Raw genomic sequence first — 20519 nt, forward strand, 5'->3', positions numbered from 1 at the left:
CTTGGCCTTTTCACTGATGTTGGAAGCAGCGTGGGGCGTCCACAATTAGCTGTGTGCATGGTGAGTGGTTAGCAGTTAGCTGGGTAGTGGTCACAGAACAGGGCAGATATATGAAGACGAACAATGTCACTCAGTAGATATGATGGTGATGCAGACCCCTGCTCATCAAGATGAAGGAGTGTTGGGGTGAGACCTTGAGCAGCAGTACAACCGTGAGATGTGTGCAACAGAATAACTGAAGATTTGGCAGATGTCTGGTATTTCTTGATGTAGAAAGGGTACGAAATAAAGATTAGTACGAGTATAGACTCTCTGTGGTGTTGTTAGTCTCCCTTCTGTGCATTTCATGATCCATGTTGATAAGTCTGTCAGGCCATTCCACACCACGGCCACATGTGAACCAGGGCTAAGACTCAAACTGCCTCTTCAGTGCCGAGGGCCACGCACATGCTCCAGTCATCCCTGACAGCAAAATGGCACTGCATTTGTTGTTGCTGTTTGTACTCATCACACTGATTTTATCATCCAGTTTAAAGGTGCAGCTCAGCACCAAAATACCCATTCAGAGCAGAGGAGAATAACACCTGTGTTTACTCAAATGACACGTGGTCAGCCCAAAGCCCACCACCGCGTGGTCATCAAAAACACACAGCTGTGAGTGTTGTTGAACTTTCTGTCCATGAATATATTCATTTTCACTGTAATACCTTCTTTTTCTATTTGTTTTTGTCATGAATGATCTTTGCTTATACTTTTTTCTTGATATTTTGAATTACTTTGAGTCCACACTGAAACTAAAGAGGCTTTCCTCCATTTCTAGAGGTAAATAATCCCTCTCCTCCCTCTCTGCCCATAGATCTCAACACCTCGCCGTTTGGGTTCAGTGAATGCTCACGTGTGATACATCAATCTCATGCAGAGCGAAGGTAATGAGGAAGAAATGCTGGATTTAAAAGACAAGAACACAAACAGTATGAGTGTGTTTATATGTATATTTATGGGAACCCTGATCAATATAATGCATCCCATAGCCCTTTACCTCGATCTTAACCATCACCATTAAACGCTACAGCACTTCCTCAACTTAACCAAGCTGACGGTAATCCTACCCCCAAACTTAACCCTTAAACAGCACTTTATAGAATTGAGTTTGTGCAAATGGAAAATGGATTTATATTAACACAGTATATGGTGGTTGGTACATTGTCCAGATCGAACCACCGACATTCTGGTACGTGGACAATCTGCTCCACCTCCTGAGTCACAGCCTGTGTGTGTGTGTGTGTGTGTGTGTGCGTGTGTGTCCAGGTGGTAAGACTTACGTGGACACTTCTTGACGCAGAAGGCTCCATAGGTGTACTTCGCCCTTGGGTTGTGTTCCAGTTGGAAAGTGGTGGGGTTGTAGACAAATGGCTGGGGGCACTGGGTCACACATGCCCCACTGTCATTGAAGTTGGTGCAGGCCTGCAAACACACACACCAAGAGCACACACAGTGGTGAAACAAGTATTTAGATTCTTTACTTTACCCTATCCCTGATGGTATGCAGCATGCATACAGTACAGGAGATTTGTTGGATGGTAGTGACATATAGGTGGACGTGTTGTTTTAAACCTACATAGCAAACAACACTATTACTTGTGTTTAAATATCAAGAGAGGACCCAAACATTCACTTCACCAAACCAGATTTGAACTGAGATTTTCCTCCAAAGTGGCCAGAGTTGACATTACTGAATGGTGTTGGCAGAGAATCACCTGTATGCACCCAATGAAATAAGCACTGGGACAAAGCGTGATTTGCAGTCAGTCGAGACTGTCGCTCTCTCAACTGGAGCAAAGTTCAAAATGGCTTCCTGATTTAATCATCCTTGATTCCTCTAAAAAAGACGAAGAATCAGTCAGAGAGAAAAATAGACAGTGGACAAGAGACAGTCAGGCGGAGAGTGTAAAAATGAGCAATAATTACCTCCGTTAATGTCCTGAAAAATAAGGTCTTTTATCGAAGAATACATGTGAGACTTTGATGCTTTGCTCTCTCATTTGGGGAGCAGTTAAAAACACGACTTCCTGATTTATCTCTTCTTGAGTATGATACGATAAGAACTTGCCTGCCCAAAGTCAGACAGAGGAGTTCCACATTGATGGGTTGAGTTCTGAATTACAAGCGCAGAAACATGCTTAACATGCAGAGGGATGAAAATAACTCTGATACAGCACATGGCAAAGAGCCAGGATGGAGGAGTGGCTGCAAAGTATTGAACAATAGCGCTGATGTGGGGAAGGAATGGAAATTAAATGTCACTTAATGATATTTGCCATACAAAAGAAAAACAAGGCATGGAATTAAAAAATCCCTTTGAAAGGAAAGGAAAGTTAAATGTCACAAGTAAAATGTGTCATATTTGTGAAAAACAAGACATGTGAAAGTACAGTGTGGACAGAAACTAGACTGCTGTACTGTGTAGTGGTTAAGGTCACAGTAAGTTTGCTGGAAATGAATGGAAGTCAATGTAATGTCCTCTAAAGTGATGGAAACAGGACTCTGTGTGTGTGTGTGTGTGTGTGTGTGTGCGTGAGCGTGTGTGTCCACTTACAAAGCAGTCTGTGTCCTTTGGTCCATAGCAGCCACCTGCACACTCACGATGGCAGCAGTCACTAACATAGGGACCAAAACAACGGCCGTCACACTGCTCAGCACACACTGTCTTAGTTACTGTGGGGCGACAGACGCATAAAAGAGAAAGACAGAGAGAACAGAGTTATCATATCGTAAACACCCAGAGTGAAATGCTGCTGAGGACTAGTCCACATAGTAATGTTATTGTAGTGAGGAAATGGAAAGTACACACACTGCAAATGTATCACTGTAAAACGGGCAAGGACTCTGAGAGAAGGATGGCATTAAAAGATAACTAGTTTGCTCTTATGGGCTCGTTCTTACTCTGTAGTGAGCGTAATTAAATTTGTCACCTTCCGCTCTGGCAGTATGTAATCAGTGTCATGTAGATAAAGCTATTTGAACTGAAATGAAATTAATTCACATCTAAAATGTCCACACACAACAATATTCTTCCGCGACCCCCGTGACAAACCGATGGGTGTCTGACACCTGCACTGAAATCGCCCGGCAAAATGTGTGTATGTGTGTGCGCATCTGTGTGAGGCCAGTTCAGCCGAAGCTAAGGAATCCCTGCCACCTACTAGCTGTCTTCAATCATGTTTCCGTCTCCCTGCGCGCTCCTCTGAGGGTCTCTGGCTGGATTTGACAGAAACATAGTGATTTCTATCTGACTCTGACTCTGTACTGCCGACCCTTCGTGGTGAGCGTCTGTCCACCCTTTCCTGTCGTAATCATACGGGCTGCCGTATGACTGTGTGCCTCGCTTTTTGACAGCCATATGTAAATGTACACACAGCGCTGACAGTTCACAGATAAAGACAGATGGTGAAATAAATGTCAGCAGTGGGATTTATGTGATGGAGCAGGGAAAACCTTCCTAAAGGAAATGCTATTGGGGATGGGAAAAACAGGAAAAGGCTGCAGTTGCTGCAGAGGATGTGAATTTCATGGGACTTGTTGCTATAGCTTCTGAATCCACTCCAGTGTTGGACTTCACTCATTTTAAGAAATGCTTTGCTGATTTTTATTTCAAATAATATTGCATCATTATACCCTGAAGGATCAGTAATTTGCAGTTTTAGTTTGTTCCTCCATCATACCCCTAAAATCTCATCCTTCCTGACAAATCAGGATCCCCTTTCCTGAGAAAATGAACATGCACTGATTTTCTTGCTCCCTCGAGTGTATAAAATGAAGTAATGGGAAAAGTTCCTTCCAAAAAAATAACAACTTTCTAGAATTTCTAATCAAAGCTGATTTGTGAGGAAAACAACCAATGATGAAGGAAAACAAAATAGATGGATCATCCCGCTCCTTTTTTTTTATAGTCAGATATGCTGATACAGCTAAAAGCAGTCACAGATGTTATTACTCAGATTGAAGCAGTAAGTTGTCTCTGTACACATTTCTGTGACTACTCTTATGATGGACAATATTTTGTGGTTTTTGCCCTTATTTGGAAAAAGACAATATTCCTACTAAGCTGTTTGGATGACTTATGAAAATGAATATTCCATTAATATTCCTGCTTGCAGCCGTGCATGCTCCCGCTAAAGCGATGACAGGCGAGACAGCCTCCCTCTTCCATTCATTTAACCACCTTCCTGAAAAGGTCGGCGTTGCAATATGTACACATAACCAGAAATGTGGGCTTTTCATTTGTGCATGCATCTCTACCCCAGCCAAACGGTTGGTTAAGATTACTTGGTTTGTTTACAACATACAGTGCTGACTGTAAACAGGCAAGAGACTACGTGTTGCAAACTGCAGTAGAATCCCAGCTGAGACACATATTCTGAATGCACACTGTACACACATGCACAGAATCCTCCTAAAACCTGAATAATATCAGCATTTCCCACATGTCATAATTGGAAAATGCCACATTCACAATAAGGTCTAATTCACAATATCCAATAGAACAAGCTGTTTATGTGACCTGTATCAAATCTGGAATACTGTCATATTAGAAATAGTGTAAATTAGTGCAAACGCAGTCCTTGTTAGTGTACAACGTTATAAACCAAATGCTGGTGCGTGAATGTTCTGTATTTTTGTTTATGTGTGCACCCACACTGTGTTTTCATGCACGCTGTGTTTGCCTTTGGGCATTGCGGTGACGAGATACTATCACAGTGATGGATACAAGCCACAGACAACCCGACGAACACACATGCAAACACACAAACGCACTTCGCACTACGCCTAACGTACCATCAGTGGCATTCCATTAACGGCGCCTGGGCTAAAATGAAACAGCCTACTTTGCTCAAAAGACACTTTGTCAAACAAATGACCTTGTCAGGAGAGTGACGCAACGCTGTTGATCAATTTGGCTTTAAACTTCCACTTTAAGAAAAAAGGGGGGGGGGGAAAAACAAGCTGGTAACAACAAATACAAAAGGAATCCATCTCATAAAATATGCCTGCAAGCTTCAGTTTGAACAGGCTGTGGACAGTGGCATCAGTCACTGGAACCACTGCCTCTCAGTTCCCATTTACATGAGCTAAAATGTGCTTTTTTACATCTGGCTTCCAAAAGGACTTCATCAATAAAGACAGGATTTTTTTTTTTTTTTTTTTGTGGTGAAAACACTTTCTATACGTAGTAAAAATTGCCTAAGGCTCTGTGTAAATTTCACCGAGGCATCGATGGTGTAAATTTTCCACTCACATAAAAGCCTGATTTTAGTATAAGATATGGAACACACGCCTATAAGATACAGATCAAATGTGTGGGTTAAAGTTGAAGGTTTCATGCTTGCGTATGCTCGCAGTCAGCTCGATTTCATATCAGTAACAGTGGTTTCCTGCAGTGGAAGATTAGTATATACAAACTTCTTGCGCCATTCTTGCAGCATAATCATTTTATATGTGTGTTTAGCCAAAGTATAGAAGCGCTGTACCCAGATATTAGGTCAGAATATAATGGATAAATCGAAGAAGTCAATAACACTGAAACTTGAGGAGTCTCCTTTCTTGTTTTGATACTTTTTTGACATCACTGGCATCATTGCAACCAATACAGAGAAGCTGATGAGTCACTGTGAAGGACTAAAACTGAATAAGCTAAAAAACAGATACTTTTCATGCTAACGAGATTTAATAAGGGTGTTCATCATGATGTTCGTTTCTGAAATAAATCAAATAGAAAGACACAAGGGTACAAATTAAACCTGACTAATACAAATCTTATGTCTTATTGATTAGCTGAAGAAAAAAAAATGAAGAAAATTTCAATACAAGGGGACATCTGTCTTTGTGTTGTCCAGCTAATACAAGAGATGCAGATTCACCGAGTGATATTTTTAGGATCTGATGGCCCTCAGAGGTTTTACTGTGAACTCAGTCAGACACAAAGACACTTAGTTAAATCATTAAGTAATCGCTTTGCTGTTCAGTGTGATTCATACAGTATGTGGCCACTTTTTATCGAAATATCGCTAAGTATTTTCTAATCTGTAACTTTCTATTGCTTTTGTGGTGCTTCATAGTGAGTTTCACTATAAAAAGCTCTTCTGAAAGAACGTAATTTAACGTAATTTATGCACAATGCTTGGGTCACTGGAAGGAGGCTTGCTCTCACTGTTTTTAGGCATAATGAAAGAAAAAGTTTGCACAAAGGATGTTTTGAGATGAGGTACAAGTTACTTATTCGACTCATATTTATCCTTAGACATTAGCTTGGGTTGATAGTTGTGGCTCGATATCTCCGAGCCAGCTGATGGCTTCCAAAACAAAATGTAAAAACAAAAAATATAGTCATGCTGAAATAACCTCAACACAACTGTACCTCCCAGAAACAAGCTAAGGAGTTGCTGGTCATCAGACCCAGCCGGTAGCAGCAGTGACCTGTTAGAAAGAAATTATCAGCAGAGAGCAGCATTGGCTTATGGCCTATAAGTTAATTTGACTGTGTGCTATGCAAAGAAGCACTACTGCATCTTTTAGACACCCTGGACTGAGGTCTGAGAAGAAAGTCTAATTAACTGTTGAGAGTCATTTCAGTGTTGAGTTGTGGTTTTTAAAAAATAATCCTATAATGACCTGGTTTGCTGTTGGAAATGTTTGTCTGGCTGGCCATTAGCTGGCTGGGGTGATGACAGTCGATAGAAATACCAAGAATTAGGTTGTTTCTAACTCCACACAGGCCTTTCTCATAGTGGACAATACCTGCAATACCAGGAACTGCATTGGTGCAGCTAATAACTGCAATGATGGCTGTTCTAGTAGGTGTGCCAGTGACACGGCTTGAATAATCAGCTGTAGCTCTGCCGAACAGAATGCCAGAGTTAATGTTTTTGGGTCCATCTGCGTGAAGGACAGCCGTGACAAAGGTTTACCACATTAATATACTCACATTGTGGAAAGTTTTATTTTGGAGCCGACAATCTTCAGAGTCATTTAGCTAAATTAATGCAATGTTGATGTACCATACTGATACCATAGCGTAAAAAACTGAAATAACTAAAGAGGCAACTAAAGGCAAAATAATTGATCCTGATCTGTGGAGACCCTGCTAGGCTGTGCTTTTACAAACCACAAGAGCCCTCAGACTGCACTTCAGAGTTGTTGTTCATCTACTTCTGGGAAAAAAAAAAATCCTCTACATCAACTTATAGGACACACTCCACTACTGTTATATACAGCATCTGTGATTCACAAAGCCAGGAGTTGTGTTGAGTTGTAATTTACTCCTTGGGTGTATTCACCTCCCCCCTGAGGTGGTGACACCTAAAGCTGCTGTTTATTGTTGATTTTGAGACAGCTGAATAATTATTCATGAAAATGTCACAGAAAGCATCTCTGAAGTCATTTTTCATTTGACATTTTTACACTTATTCATTCCATGTGCTTCAGCACAATAAAATTGAAGGTTGTGAGGAAAAAAGGTAGAAGGGGGATGAATCATGACATCCATGTATGGATGAAGATGGCGCGATAATGGCTAAAAGGAGGCAGACAGACAGGGCCGGGGCTTATCGGGGGCTCGTCTGTGACGTGTTGTTAACAGGTCCTGGTCAAACAGTTCATCCCTCATTATCTTAATGAGATCGCGACCGCAGAACAAATACGATGAGACATGCCAGGGTTGGAAGGCATAGATGAAGTGGTCTGCGCACAGACTGATGGGAAGAGAGGAGGAAATTGATGGCGAGGGTAGTGCAATCAAACTGGAAGAGGAAGGGGAGAAACAAAGACATATTTAATGGAGAGAGGGGAAAAAAGTGTGCGAGTGCTATTTTTTGTCTGCATGAATATGTATGTGCTGTATTTACAGGAAAAGAGCCAAACATGGTCAGATTAGAGAGCAAGCTGTGTGTGCGTGTGTGTGTGTGTGTGTGTGTGTGTGTGTGTGTGTCTGAAATTATGTGTTCAACAGAGATGGAGGGATGATGAAAAATGGATGGATGGACATGTGCAGAGACAGAGTGTGAGTATCTGTGACAGCAGATCGATGGATTTTACTGAGGTAAATGCCACAGACTACAAACTGTAGAAGTATTAGTTAAATAAAAGTAGTGGAGTAAAAGTACAACATTTCCAAAGTGGAGTAGATGTATAAACTAGTGTAAATTGGAAATACTCAAGTACTGGTACCTTAGAGTTGTGTCACGGTCTGCCACCTCCTTACCTGCTGCCATTCTCTCCCTCATCTGCACACCTGCTCTGTCAGCACCCTTCACCACTAAGCCACGCCCACCTGCCTAATCACCTGAGCACACACCTGAGACTCATCTCCAATCAGTGCAGTACTTAAGCAGCTCTCCCACTCTCACCTGTTGCCAGACAGGTGTTCATTGTCCTCATGCAAGACTCTCCTGCAGTTATTTTTGGACTGCCTCCTCGGTATCGACCCTGCCTGCCTCTGACGTCGTCTGCTCCTCTGCCCTCCAGCACCTGACCACGTTTATTGCCTTGCCCTTCCTGGTTCTGTTACTGAGTGGGACTGCCGACGTTACCAAAGACTTGGATATCAAGAGGATTTTGGAAATGCACAAATATCACAACGTCAAATTAACCAAGAGCGTTGTTGAACGAGTGAAAAGGGGGAGGCTGAGTATGCACGGCAGCTCATAAACAGGAATATTAGTGGAATATTCATTTCCGTTATCCATGTAAACTGCTTTCTCGTAATACTGTGTTTTTTGGAACAAGGACACAAACTGGAATATTTTGTGCATGTTAACATTGTCGCTGCCAGAGAATTTGAGAGCCTAGGAAAGATGACTGAAGGGGAGGGAATAACGTGGAGCTCTCCCCTGCCGATGGGCTCAGTAGTGTATCACTCTCACATTCTCTCCCGGCTGCCATTAGCTAGTATGAGGGTGGGAGGTCCCAGCAGGAAAGTCTGTGGTAGATGTGTTGGGGGTCTAGGGATGTTATTAGGTGTTAATGTGTGCTGGAGGTGGTGGTATTTTCACAGCCATTATAGGCTTGTGAATATCTGAAAAAAAGAAGTCCATTTACAAGGCTGAAACCTGCCTGAAACCTTACAAACTGCCACTACTGTCACTATGAATTAGAAATTAGTACAGCAACATAAACTGGGACTGTGCGATAACTTTACCTCGGCAATAGTTGAACACATTTACACGCCACTGTTGCAGAAAAAAAAAGCCTTGTATTACTTGAATATTGATTAGAAAAGAGTCTGTTGCTGCTGTTCGAGGGAGCTCTCCGTAAATCCAAGCAGTGACAAGACGTCTGCTGAGACGACTAATCCCCCTTAATAAACACTTACATGAACATTAAATCTCAGTTAAATCAACAACAAATTCCACATGAATGGCAGCGAACGGCGTTGACATTAGCCTGATCATCAGAGTTACAGAGACAAGTGTGAGGTTATAATCTACACACCACACCGGTGTGAATACGTTTGCATGTTAGCAGATCGCACACTGAAGCACATCTTCAGTCTGATGTTAGCAAATGGAATATTAGCATAGAGGTTTATTTTTTCATGCTCATGGTTTTAGTTGATCTTCATTTTTTTTCTGTTTAACTGGGGTAGTTCAGCATAGTTCTGATTATCTGCAAAAAAGATCATTTCAGGAGAAAACCACAGGTGCTATTTGATCTTCTCTCCGCGTGGCATACTGCAGGTTCAGATCTGATAAAAATTAACTTTACTGCCAGGAAATGAGCTCCATTTGTGGTCCGGATACATCAGAACACGTCAGTTAAAACTCAACAGATGTTTTTATTTGATCATATCATTTCCCGTTTATGGCGAAAGGGCTATGAATTAGAGATTTTCCAGGCATATTGCAGCTCTTTGACAAATATCAAAACCACATTAGTTAGACACACTTTAGTTCATAGTCGTATATGACAGCAAGCCAGGTGTCTGCCAATCATTTCACAAAATACATGCTGCTGATTACAGTGTTGTTGTTCCTGTCCCAGCTGGTTTGAAACATGTTGCTGCCGTTTAATTCAGAAAAAGCAGATATTTACAAAAATAAGTTGATGAGGTACATTACATTAAATATATTGTGTCTGTACTGTTTTCAATTGAGTATATTATGTCAAAAAGGATGAGCAAATTATAACATTCTGTTTTATTTGTGGTTTACACACCATCCCAGCTTTGGAATCAGGGTTATAATAATGCCGGTAATACTTACAGGTTTGACACTGCTCCTCTTTGGGTCCCCAGCAACGACCATTACAGGAACGATGGCACCTTGGACCTGCACACAAATCCACAAGGAAAGGGATGATTGGCATTTCTAATGGTTACTTATTCACAAAATATTACCAGTATCAGCCTTCAAAAATCCATTTCAGGTGAACCTTAAAATAGGCTAGAGGCGGTAAGCTGAGTCTGTGTGCCATCAAGCACTCCACTGAAGCCCAAATTGATCCAAATAGAGAGCGAGGATGTGGCTGCTCCTTTGGCTTACCTTTAAAAACACCTAGTGTGTGTGTGTGTGTGCACTGCTTTCTCTGCAGCATGATAAAATGTATTTGAAGTGTTGTTCCTAAGACCCAAGTCTTCATTATAACTGTATTTAAAGGGATTTGCGAGTTCTTGATATTTATTCTAATTAGAATCTCACTTAATTAATACAAACTGCAAGAAATGTAGGTTCTTGAATAATAATGACGATGATATGTCTATTAATTCTTTTTTTTTAATTTCAAATACTGTTTCTACCCTTGTAATTATAGTTTATAGCAATTTTTTCAACATTCATTTCAATGAAAATGTAACCATGTGTTTTGTTTTTTCCAGGTTTTCTTATGATTATGCAAAAAAGATGATGAAACTAGCAACAGCGCAGCATCTCCCCTGACTGGTACGTGCAGCTCTCGTTATAAAAACTTAAATAACCTTGGCACAGCTTGTTTTGTGAAAATACGATAATTCTCCCTGTCGCTCCACTCTACATCAGCCTCGCACGAAATCAGCACACATCAGGTTGAGATAAAAGCAGCAAAGCAGCAGAAAGCAGCATCATACCCTCAGAGCTTTATCCAGAGCCTTTCTGGGTTTTTTGGAGGACTTAATTGACTGTCTAGTAATTGACTGCGGGGGAAGTGAGCCTGGATAAGTGCAGAAGTGCTGTCCTCTGTCCATCAGCCTCTCCAGACGAGAGCTATTAGCATCGAGACTGCCTCCATTCCCCAACATGAGCCTCTCCATCCCCTGCCCTCCTCTTCTTCCTCGTCTGTGCCCCTCTCCACCACACATTTCATCTCTTTCACCCTCAATCCGCCCCTCGCTGATTCATCACTCCTCTGTGGTTTTCTTTCACTTAATGTCTATCCCTGTCTCTCTTTGTCTTTTTCCAGTCTGTCACTCTACGTTCCTTTGTTTCTGCAGCCTGTTCTCCTCAAACTAGTGCTTTGACAATGGTCCCGAAAGAGGGGCCGGCAACCCTGAATGTATGAAAAGCAGCATACAAACGGGAGAATAACGTCAACCGGATACAAGCGGTTATCTGACGGTGCCACGTGTGCAGAACCTGTGCTGCACTTCGATGTATCTCTGTTCTCCTCTGAGCCTGGTGCCCCTGTGAAGTCAAGCCAAAGAGTTTTCATTTAGTGTCCAAGGTCTTCACTATCTCAACTTATAAATTCTCAGTGGCCTAGAATAAACCTGTCCCACCCAACTTCCTGCACCATAATCTTTTACAGCTTTCTTACAACAGCCCCCGAAGGTTAAAATGTCAAGAATACTGCCATACTAGGGCAGGTGTGGGGCAAAAAACAACTGAAGCAACAGGGCATGGTTTCTGGTATTACTGCCCTGTTTTTGACAAAAGAACAATAAACACAATATGCATGGCACAAATAAGTAAGTAATAACAAGGTAAAGCTCCTGTCTCCCCAAAGAATGAAATGGAGATTAAGTTTTCAATTGTGGATTACAGGTTTGGAGATCTTTGATCTTTTCCCGGAGAGGAAGACTTGCACAGGAGTCAGGGTCGATCCGGGGCTAACAGGCCTGCAGAAAGGAGGATGATTGAGCAGAATATCAATGCTCGGAGCTGTTAATCTGCATCTGAAGCCTTCAGCTTGTGCTGCGAGAAGAAATCCAAGGACATGTGCAGAGATCTTTTTATTTTGTTCCATAATGATAACGCATTTTATCATGTCATTTTGTGTATGCAGACGAGACCAGGCGGCTTAAAGAAAACGGAAGAGCAGATTTTAAATGTCAAACAGCTTGAGCACATCATTAATAATAAAGGCAGCGTGAGTTAAGAGGTTAAGTCAATGAATTAACAGAAAAGGGTCAGAAGAGATGACTTAATGCGTCTTTACTTCACTGACAACCACCTCAACCATCATCCTTCTACTCCTTGACAGATTAAGTATGTTTATTTCACCATATTAAATCCCTTCATAATTCTGAGCATTTATTAACATGTCTTCCATCTGGCTACAGTGGGGCATTAATGTGACATGAGCGAGCAGTCATTGTGGATTGTTGTGGTAAGTAGAGTGACAGAATGGGGTCAAGGGGTGGTTTTCTGATGCCAGTGTTTTGCGGCTCACACTCAGTCAACTTATTGTGAATGGAGCAGGTTACGATGTGGGAACTCCTCTGGACCACTTTCCTTGTCACAACTGAACAGCCTGTGCTGCTTCGTGACAGGCTTCAGAAAATATAAATGGAATAGCAGTGGATATACCTTTCAAAGTCTAATTTTGAGTGTGCTCAGAGGCCTGTTAAGTTCCAGGTACCTTCAGGTGGAGCTGGCTATGCTTTCAATCAAGAGTGTTTAAGCACATGAGTCATCACATCTGTAGTCCTGAGCGATCCTCATTAGCAGGCTACACTGCCACAACTACCGTTTTTAAGGTCAAGAAAAATATGAGATGACATGTGGGAGAAATTGAGAGGCGCAAGATGGGAAAAAAAGGGGGAAAAAAAGAAGAATAAGAGTTGGAACCTGCAGTTTGGAGTGTAAAAATCTTTGTGGTTTTATGAAGTGCAGTATTAATACAGTAAATGTGCACATTTTTTAAGCTTTTGCTAACAAAAAGACCCATTTGGTGCCAAATAATGTGAAAATTATTACCATGGCTAGGTAAATCTGGAAGAGGAAAGTGACAAGAGCAGCAGTTACCCCTTCTTATTACCACAGCTCAAGAACTATTGAGCAAGGCAGTTAAAGAGGAACTGTTTGGGGAGTGCTGCTGCACATGTGGAAAAGTGCTGCTTCAGATCATGTGCAGCTTCCTGGTGTGAATGAGCGTGTAAGCAATGATCTCAGCAAAACTTCCTCCTACATAAAAGGTGAAAATCAAATCTTCTCGTCTCCCGTGCGTGTGCTTACTCACATGCGACACTGCTGTTGGTGGGCACCACCACAGGATGACTTCGTGGGTTTTTGACAATGTCCTGCCAATGGATTGTGTCTGCATGACACAGGAACTTGTTCTGGTCAACATACACGCCTCCACTCAGGATCTCTGTGGAGAAGAGAGAGAGAGGAGCACACAGTCAATACAGAAAGACACAGCAGGGCTTTCGGAGTACTTAAGCTGTTTCTGCCTGGAGGATGCACTGAATTCAGCAACCCTGCTACCAGGCTCCTGATGTGTTTTTTAATTGCCAGCTTTATTCACCAATCACTGTATAATTAACAGCTGACATGGCCAGACACAGCATGCTGAAGTCAAAATCATTAGCATAATTTAGGACCAGGCTGAGTAAGCACTTCATCCTTTTCTTTCCATGTGAGGGTAAGACCGGGGTCGGGATTCGGGATGAGCAGCTGATCTTGAGACGCTCATATCTGATGATGGTTATTGTGAGGGCAGCCGGGACAAAGCCGTGTCATATTGCTGTGATTACAACCTCTGATCTTTTCCTATTTTCTTGTTTTTCTCATCCTTCTCTTCCCACGCCGTGAGCAGACAGAATCACTTATGCCTCACTACCGTCACAACATAAAATCCATGTGGGATTTAAGCCCCGGCAAAGGACAGCAGCCATAATATGCATCGCCATGTCGAACCAATGACTGTCCACGGATTGATTCCTTTCGCCACGTACACGCACACAAACACACACAGCCTGTTGAATGATTGGATACAGAGGACGGTCCCGATTATTGTGCAGGAGTTTAGAGAATGCCTAATCCCGACTTTTATGTGAGAGTTAAAGAGTGAGAAAGAGAAAGAAAGAGAGACAAAGATGGGAGAAAGCCATAAAGAGACGGATGACAGGAAAGAAAGACGGAGTGAAGCCCAGTAGCAGATTTGCATTATTTACAGAGCTTGTGTGTTCTCTATCTCCCTACAAACAGATTACTGACACAGGGCTGAAGCTGATGAGACACATAATCATACACGAGGCGCCCTGCCAGCACCACACAGAACCAGCCAAATACAATATCATCCCACAAAGGCCCGATTAAATGATATTCCTTGGATAATAGGTGGCGGTGGTATTACCTACGCAAGCCCCCACTCCCCAATCTCGGCTCCCCCTCTGTATCTTTCTGCATGTGCGGTGGGAGTTAGGGAGAGAAATTAATCCTGCCTCTCACTGCAGGAGGGATATCGCTCGGCAAGGAGCAGCCCGCGTCTCAAATTCAAATTGTTTGCACAATGGGATGCTGCTGGCAAAGTAGGGCAACGGACAAACCAACAGACAAAGCAAAACAGTTATTATGACAAAAATACCAGCAGGACATCTCAACCCCGGTAAAGCAAGATACATGTACGTCCTGCAGGCATTCACCTTCATACTGGCTGGTTGGATTGTAATTGGAGCCAAAATGTGTCAGGTTTCGGTGTAAACATACCCAAGACATATTCAGCCACAGTTCACAGTTCCAGCGGGCTTTGAAAGTCCTTATAAATGTATGTAATTTTCAGTTACATTGGATGAATGAATATCCCAGTTAAAGTATAATTTATATGTAAATAAAGTGCATAAATTCAAAGCCAGCTGTCTGTCTCTGAGTGAGCTTCAGTACTTGACATCCTGTGGGAAAATGTAATATGGCAGTTTTAAAATGATCTGAATCATCTGACGCTAATATCTTGTCTTGACAAGACTTTGAAAATCATTGCAAAGTTTGATCAAAATTTGATCATTGTGTAGGAGGAGGTACATTAGAATTTGCCTTTATTATGCCGTATTCCATCTCTGAATATTTCTAAGTGATAGTGGATCTTTGCGCAGAGCTATCAATGATGTCCACCATTCATCGGTCAACGAAATGTGCCCTCACATCCGCAAACTTACTCGTCATAGGTTTTTCATGGGTCTCACTTAAGGAATAACAGCTTGGCCAAATAGAATTGCCAGAATTCCTGTGTGCAGTAAACAAGTGAAACAAGGTGTTTCCACTAATCCCAGCTGGATGTAAGCAGCATACATACTCTCAGACACACTGTATAAACGGACAGCAAAATAAAACACTCTCTGTTCAGCGCTGTCATAACAAGCCATCTTCAACACCATCCGGTCGGTTACACCATGTTCTAATGCCTCTCACGCACATGGTGCATTTGGATATGTACAGCACACACAGCACACTAATTTGCAATGTGAAATGACAGAGTTAAAGAAGCTGGATAACAGTTTAATTGGCTCCTTGCTGGCCCTTTGCCCAAGACAGTCATATCTGTCACCAAGATATGAGTAATTAAAAAACACATATTACATAATACTTACAATAACATGTGAAATTCATGCAGGCCTTTCTTTCATTACAAGTAAATGCTTGTCTTGCACATTTGGAGGGTGTGCAGTTGGTGGCCAGGGGGAGATCAATGGTTAAATCCTGTTGTTGATTGTTTAGTGGGTAGAGAAAATGCCTTAATTAGTTTGTTCACGTAGCTACAGCTCGTATTTCCAAACTACCCCCTCCCCTCCCAATTCGTCCCGAGAGCAAATCCACGCTTTCTTTGAATGAGCGTATGGCTGAAAAGGCATGGCAATCTTCAGTATCAGGCTACATGACCGTTAGAGGAAAACAATATGAAATTCAGGGAGGCAGAACAAATGTATGCAGGCAATTATTTTGATGGTAAGTACTTGTTGTGATTTTTTTTTTTTTTTTTTTTTCCCTTTATTGCAGTGCGGGGATGAGTTTGATTAAGACTGGGAGGCAAATAGCAAACCAATGATCAGAAAAAAAGTCATATTAATGAGTTTGGGAGAGAGTATTAATAAGTGTTGTGTGGATTGTTTAATGAAGAAATATGTAGGACAACAGAAGCACTGTAATAAATGTTTGACTTGCTCCAGTGCTGGAGGATTGCTTTTGCAGATATCCCCTATAGTGTTAATTCTTCAGTCTACAGATGAAATGTGCTGAACTTTACAAGAAAACACACGTACATACATATACACATGAACATGAAGATATCTTCTTGATAAGAGCGAACACAGTCAGCTGGACAGTAGTTGGAAAGATAGAAAGGCAGCAAGACAGGCAGAAAGACACTCAAACAGTCAGGCAATTATAGCCGATCGACAGGTATTCAATCAGAAAGACAGAGGAGTTTCTCCTCTCCTCCAGCAGTGGGTCTGGGGATTTTACTCTGGGTCTCCACTGTACTGTCTTATTGACTCTGAGAGCTTCAACTTGTTTTCGACTCAGCGCTGCTATCAGCTCAGTCGGACGGAGAGGAGAAACTCTGCAGGAAGATGAGGACGCATTCCGGGTCAAAGAGACTAAATGCCGGGGCGCAGATCCTGCTGTACACCGCAGCAGCAGGCGGAAAGCTAAAGTTGTTGCTATGCTACACTCGATACACAGACTGAGAGATGAATGCACGCATGCACACGGAAGGAAGCATGCTCCAAGAAAACATTCACACACACACAGCTCAGGGATGGCAATGATGAGGCCCCATTACTATATGTGCCTTAAGCATCAATTAAATTACCAGTTTGCTTTATCTGGTAACCAGAAGGTCACTAATTTGAATCCCTACAAGAGCTGGGAAAGTGTGGTTGCTCTACTCTACTGTCCCTTGTACCGTGAATCACTTGAGAAAGACACTTTATCAGTGATTGTTTTCGTGGCAAGCAATAGAAAACTATGCTCTCTGGTAAAAGTAAGACAAACAGTACAACCAGGAATCCTGGGATTACAGGAAAACAAGCAACCGTGTGCCTGTCTTTACTGGTGCTGTGCAGTTTGTATTCGATTTAGTATTCTAAATAAGCTTGGTAATCATTACAATAGTTATGTCGCTGTGCCATAGCATCACCCTTCCAACTAGTGATCCAGCAACAGAAGAAGAAAAGGAGGTAATCAGTGAGTAGTTCTCTAAGGAAGCTAATAAAGGCAAAAAAGAGGGAGCACGAAGAAAAAAATAAAACATCCCAGGCTGCTGACTGAACTAGGCCACTTCCTGTACGACAAAAGCGGAATAAATTAAGGAATAAGTGAGTGAATGATTGAGCAAATTAAAGAACATACATGCTGTTTGAATAAATGATGAATAAATGACTTGGAGTGATGGATGTGAGATGATGGGAGAATGAATGACATCTATTTTATCAGCCATCATCCATCAGTGTATCTGTTCATCTGTCATGATCGATGACGGCTCTTGAAAAACAGTGAGAAAGAAAGAAACTGCAGAGTGTCTAAACTACGGTTGCAAAGGTTGAATAGATAATGAATGTATTAGTGAATCGGACAGCATGATGAAACAGACCCACTCCAGAGACCACAGCCTCTTCATGCACCATCAGTACCTCTACCGAAAAAAGAAATACATGCTCCAACCAACTCTAACTAATAATATCATTAATAAACTAGAATTACCACCTTGGGGTTGTGTACCTCCGTCAACCTCTGTGTGTTTTTTTTGTTGTTATGTTGCTGCAAAAGAAGCTACAGGCTGTAAAAGGTGGATGCTTCACACACATCTTCAACAACCAGCACAGTTTGAAGGTGGACGCCCAAGATTAGTGTCACCATTCAGCATCTGACCAGATGTGAAATATGGTGATGATCTTTCCTTCTGCTCCTGAGTTAAGGTGTTGAACAATGGCCAGAGGGGTGTTTTTGCAGAACATTATGACGTCACAGTGAAGCTGATCTTCTTCATTTTATCTTATGAGATATTTGTGTCAAACTTTGTCATAATTAACATATGAATGTTTCAGTTATGGCCAAAAACGTGTTTTGTGAGGTCAGTGACATTGACCTGTAACCTTTACCACCAAAATCTATTGAGTTCATCCTTGAATCCAAGTGAACGTTTGTGCCAAATTTGAAGAAGTTCCCTCAAGGTGTTCCTGAGGTACCGCCACGGCAATTGGACGGACAACCTGAAAACATAATGCCGCTGGCCACAGCTATCGTCAGCGAGGAGGCATAACAACCCACAAGGTTTGAGAGAGGATATTTCCTGAGTTTTCAAACACCGCTTATGTTGCAACACAGCGCCGTGTCAATCACTGTGCTCTGAGTTGCTTGGTTGCCGACAGGAGATGTCAGGACAGCAAATCTCCGCCTTTGCTCTACAAATAGGTGATCTCCCATCCCATCCATCATCTGCTGCTGTGGCTGCTGCTGCTCCGCAGTCCCATCCTTGCCCTCCTGTCCCCACTGTTGCCAAGGAACTGCTTGCATATCCCAGACGTTAAGTGTACATTTGTATGTATGTGTTTGCATGCGTATGTACGCCTGCACTTGCATGTAGGTGAAGACAAGAAAAAAGGGAATGTGTTCGGATTAGCGCACAGGCATGGATAAGAAGAAGAAAAGGCATCAGTATGTATGTGCATACAGCTACAGTGAGAATAAAAACTGGAACATACACAGAGAAAGAAAAAAGATGAGTGTGTTTGCATGCATTTTGTTTCCATGTATGGCAAAAAAGGCAGTCTTCTGCTCTTTCTTTCTATGCTTGTAGACTGATTTGTTTCTGTTTAAGATCGGGAAAAAACTCACACACATATGTACAGACGCTTCTTTGTCTCAAATGATCATCTCTCAAACAAATAACCTCTGGGGTTCCACAAGGGTCAGTCCAAGGACCATTACTCTGAAAATGTTGCAAAAAGCATACTGATATTAAGGTTACGTTACCCCTTGGTGGTGTCATCAAGAGACATATCTTTTTCCATAGCTATGCTGATGACACGCAGCTTTACATGTCTATTTCCTCATGATATGTGACCATCTGATGCTCTTATAGGACATATTTTAGGTATTATCGCCTGGATGTCCGAAAACAGTTTACAGCTGAACCAGGATAAAACTGAAATACTACTGATAGATTTTAAGGCTTCGGGAGAGAAACTGTCAGCAAATTAAAATTTTCTAGAACATACCATTAGCCAACAGGCAAGGTAGCTTGGTGTCATCTTTGACTTGTCACCCAAATCCGTCCATTTGTCCTTCTGAGCAACACAGAAGGAGTAATATACACTTTTACCTTGGAGCAGGGTTGATGATTGTAATGCTCTGATCTACCTTTCCATGCATAAGAATGCAATAATAAGTCAAATTCAGTATCAGATTAACCAATGAATTCCTTAATATGAGTTCTATAGTGTGAAATACATCGCAGCATGCATCACAAACTTCATATCTTTTCAAAGGTCAATGGATGGAGCACCTCCCACGGGAACAGCATGCAATTTTAACACAGTTAACGCAGTCCCCAAGCGAAGTGGTGGTACCCATTCAAATGTAATTGCACTTTTATGTGTTTAACTATTGACCTGAAAAGAACAACTGCATTAATTCGACTACATAAAAGCGCTCCATGAGAGGTTCACCAGAGAGATGGCAGCGCTGGGATTTGACTGTCTCTGAACACACTGCGGTCAAGAGCAGCAGCGTGGGCAGTGTGTTTGTGTGTGTGCGTGTGTGTGTGTGTGTGTGTGTGTCTTGTATTGTTGGCTTGGTAGAAGAAAGAGGTTTATGGATAGAAAAGCATTTATGGATAGAAAAGCATTGTAAGACCAAAGCAAGTGGATGGCTCCATGTTGGGAGACTGAAATAAAACTGGAATGGAAGAAAAATGGGATATTAAAAATTGAACATGGAGAAAGAGACAAGTGTTTTCTTCACGAGTACATATGTTCCCACATACATACAGTATGCAGACAAGCATATGTATGTGGAGGGACCTTACAGATTAACTGCACATTTCATTTAAACATGGTGACTGACATTCATGGCTGAGTGGCCGCAGCAGCCCACAGCATCACGTGTGCAGCATCACAAGTGCAGCATCACGTGGACCCAGTGCCATTTTTGGGGTAATGAACAACCTTTTCCATCTAAATTCATAAAACACTTAATTTGAAACCATTAGTCTCACCAAGGCCTTTTATTTCATTTAAACTTAAAACTCCATTTTCTCTGCCTGGCAGTCGAGTGTTTGGGTGGAAAACAAGTTGAGAAACCATCTAGAAACACAGTTTCAAATAAGTGGCATTG

The 20519-nt window shown here is 41.9% G+C and overlaps 1 protein-coding gene across 2 annotated transcripts in view; it reads right to left on the reverse strand.

Annotated features, from left to right (window-relative positions):
- The window catches only part of erbb4b (erb-b2 receptor tyrosine kinase 4b), a 297664-nt gene that overhangs the window by 92262 nt on the left and 184883 nt on the right, over nucleotides 1-20519 (reverse strand). For both annotated transcript variants that reach the window (XM_076746331.1, XM_076746332.1), the window contains exons 4-7: nucleotides 13426-13557; nucleotides 10257-10322; nucleotides 2597-2715; nucleotides 1323-1464 (exon numbers count right to left, since the gene is read on the reverse strand). In XM_076746331.1, coding sequence (XP_076602446.1) covers nucleotides 1323-1464; nucleotides 2597-2715; nucleotides 10257-10322; nucleotides 13426-13557 — 459 coding nt within the window. The remainder of the gene's footprint in view (nucleotides 1-1322; nucleotides 1465-2596; nucleotides 2716-10256; nucleotides 10323-13425; nucleotides 13558-20519) is intronic.

This window comes from Chaetodon auriga, chromosome 13 (genome assembly GCF_051107435.1).
Source record: "Chaetodon auriga isolate fChaAug3 chromosome 13, fChaAug3.hap1, whole genome shotgun sequence".
NCBI lineage: Eukaryota > Metazoa > Chordata > Actinopteri > Chaetodontiformes > Chaetodontidae > Chaetodon > Chaetodon auriga.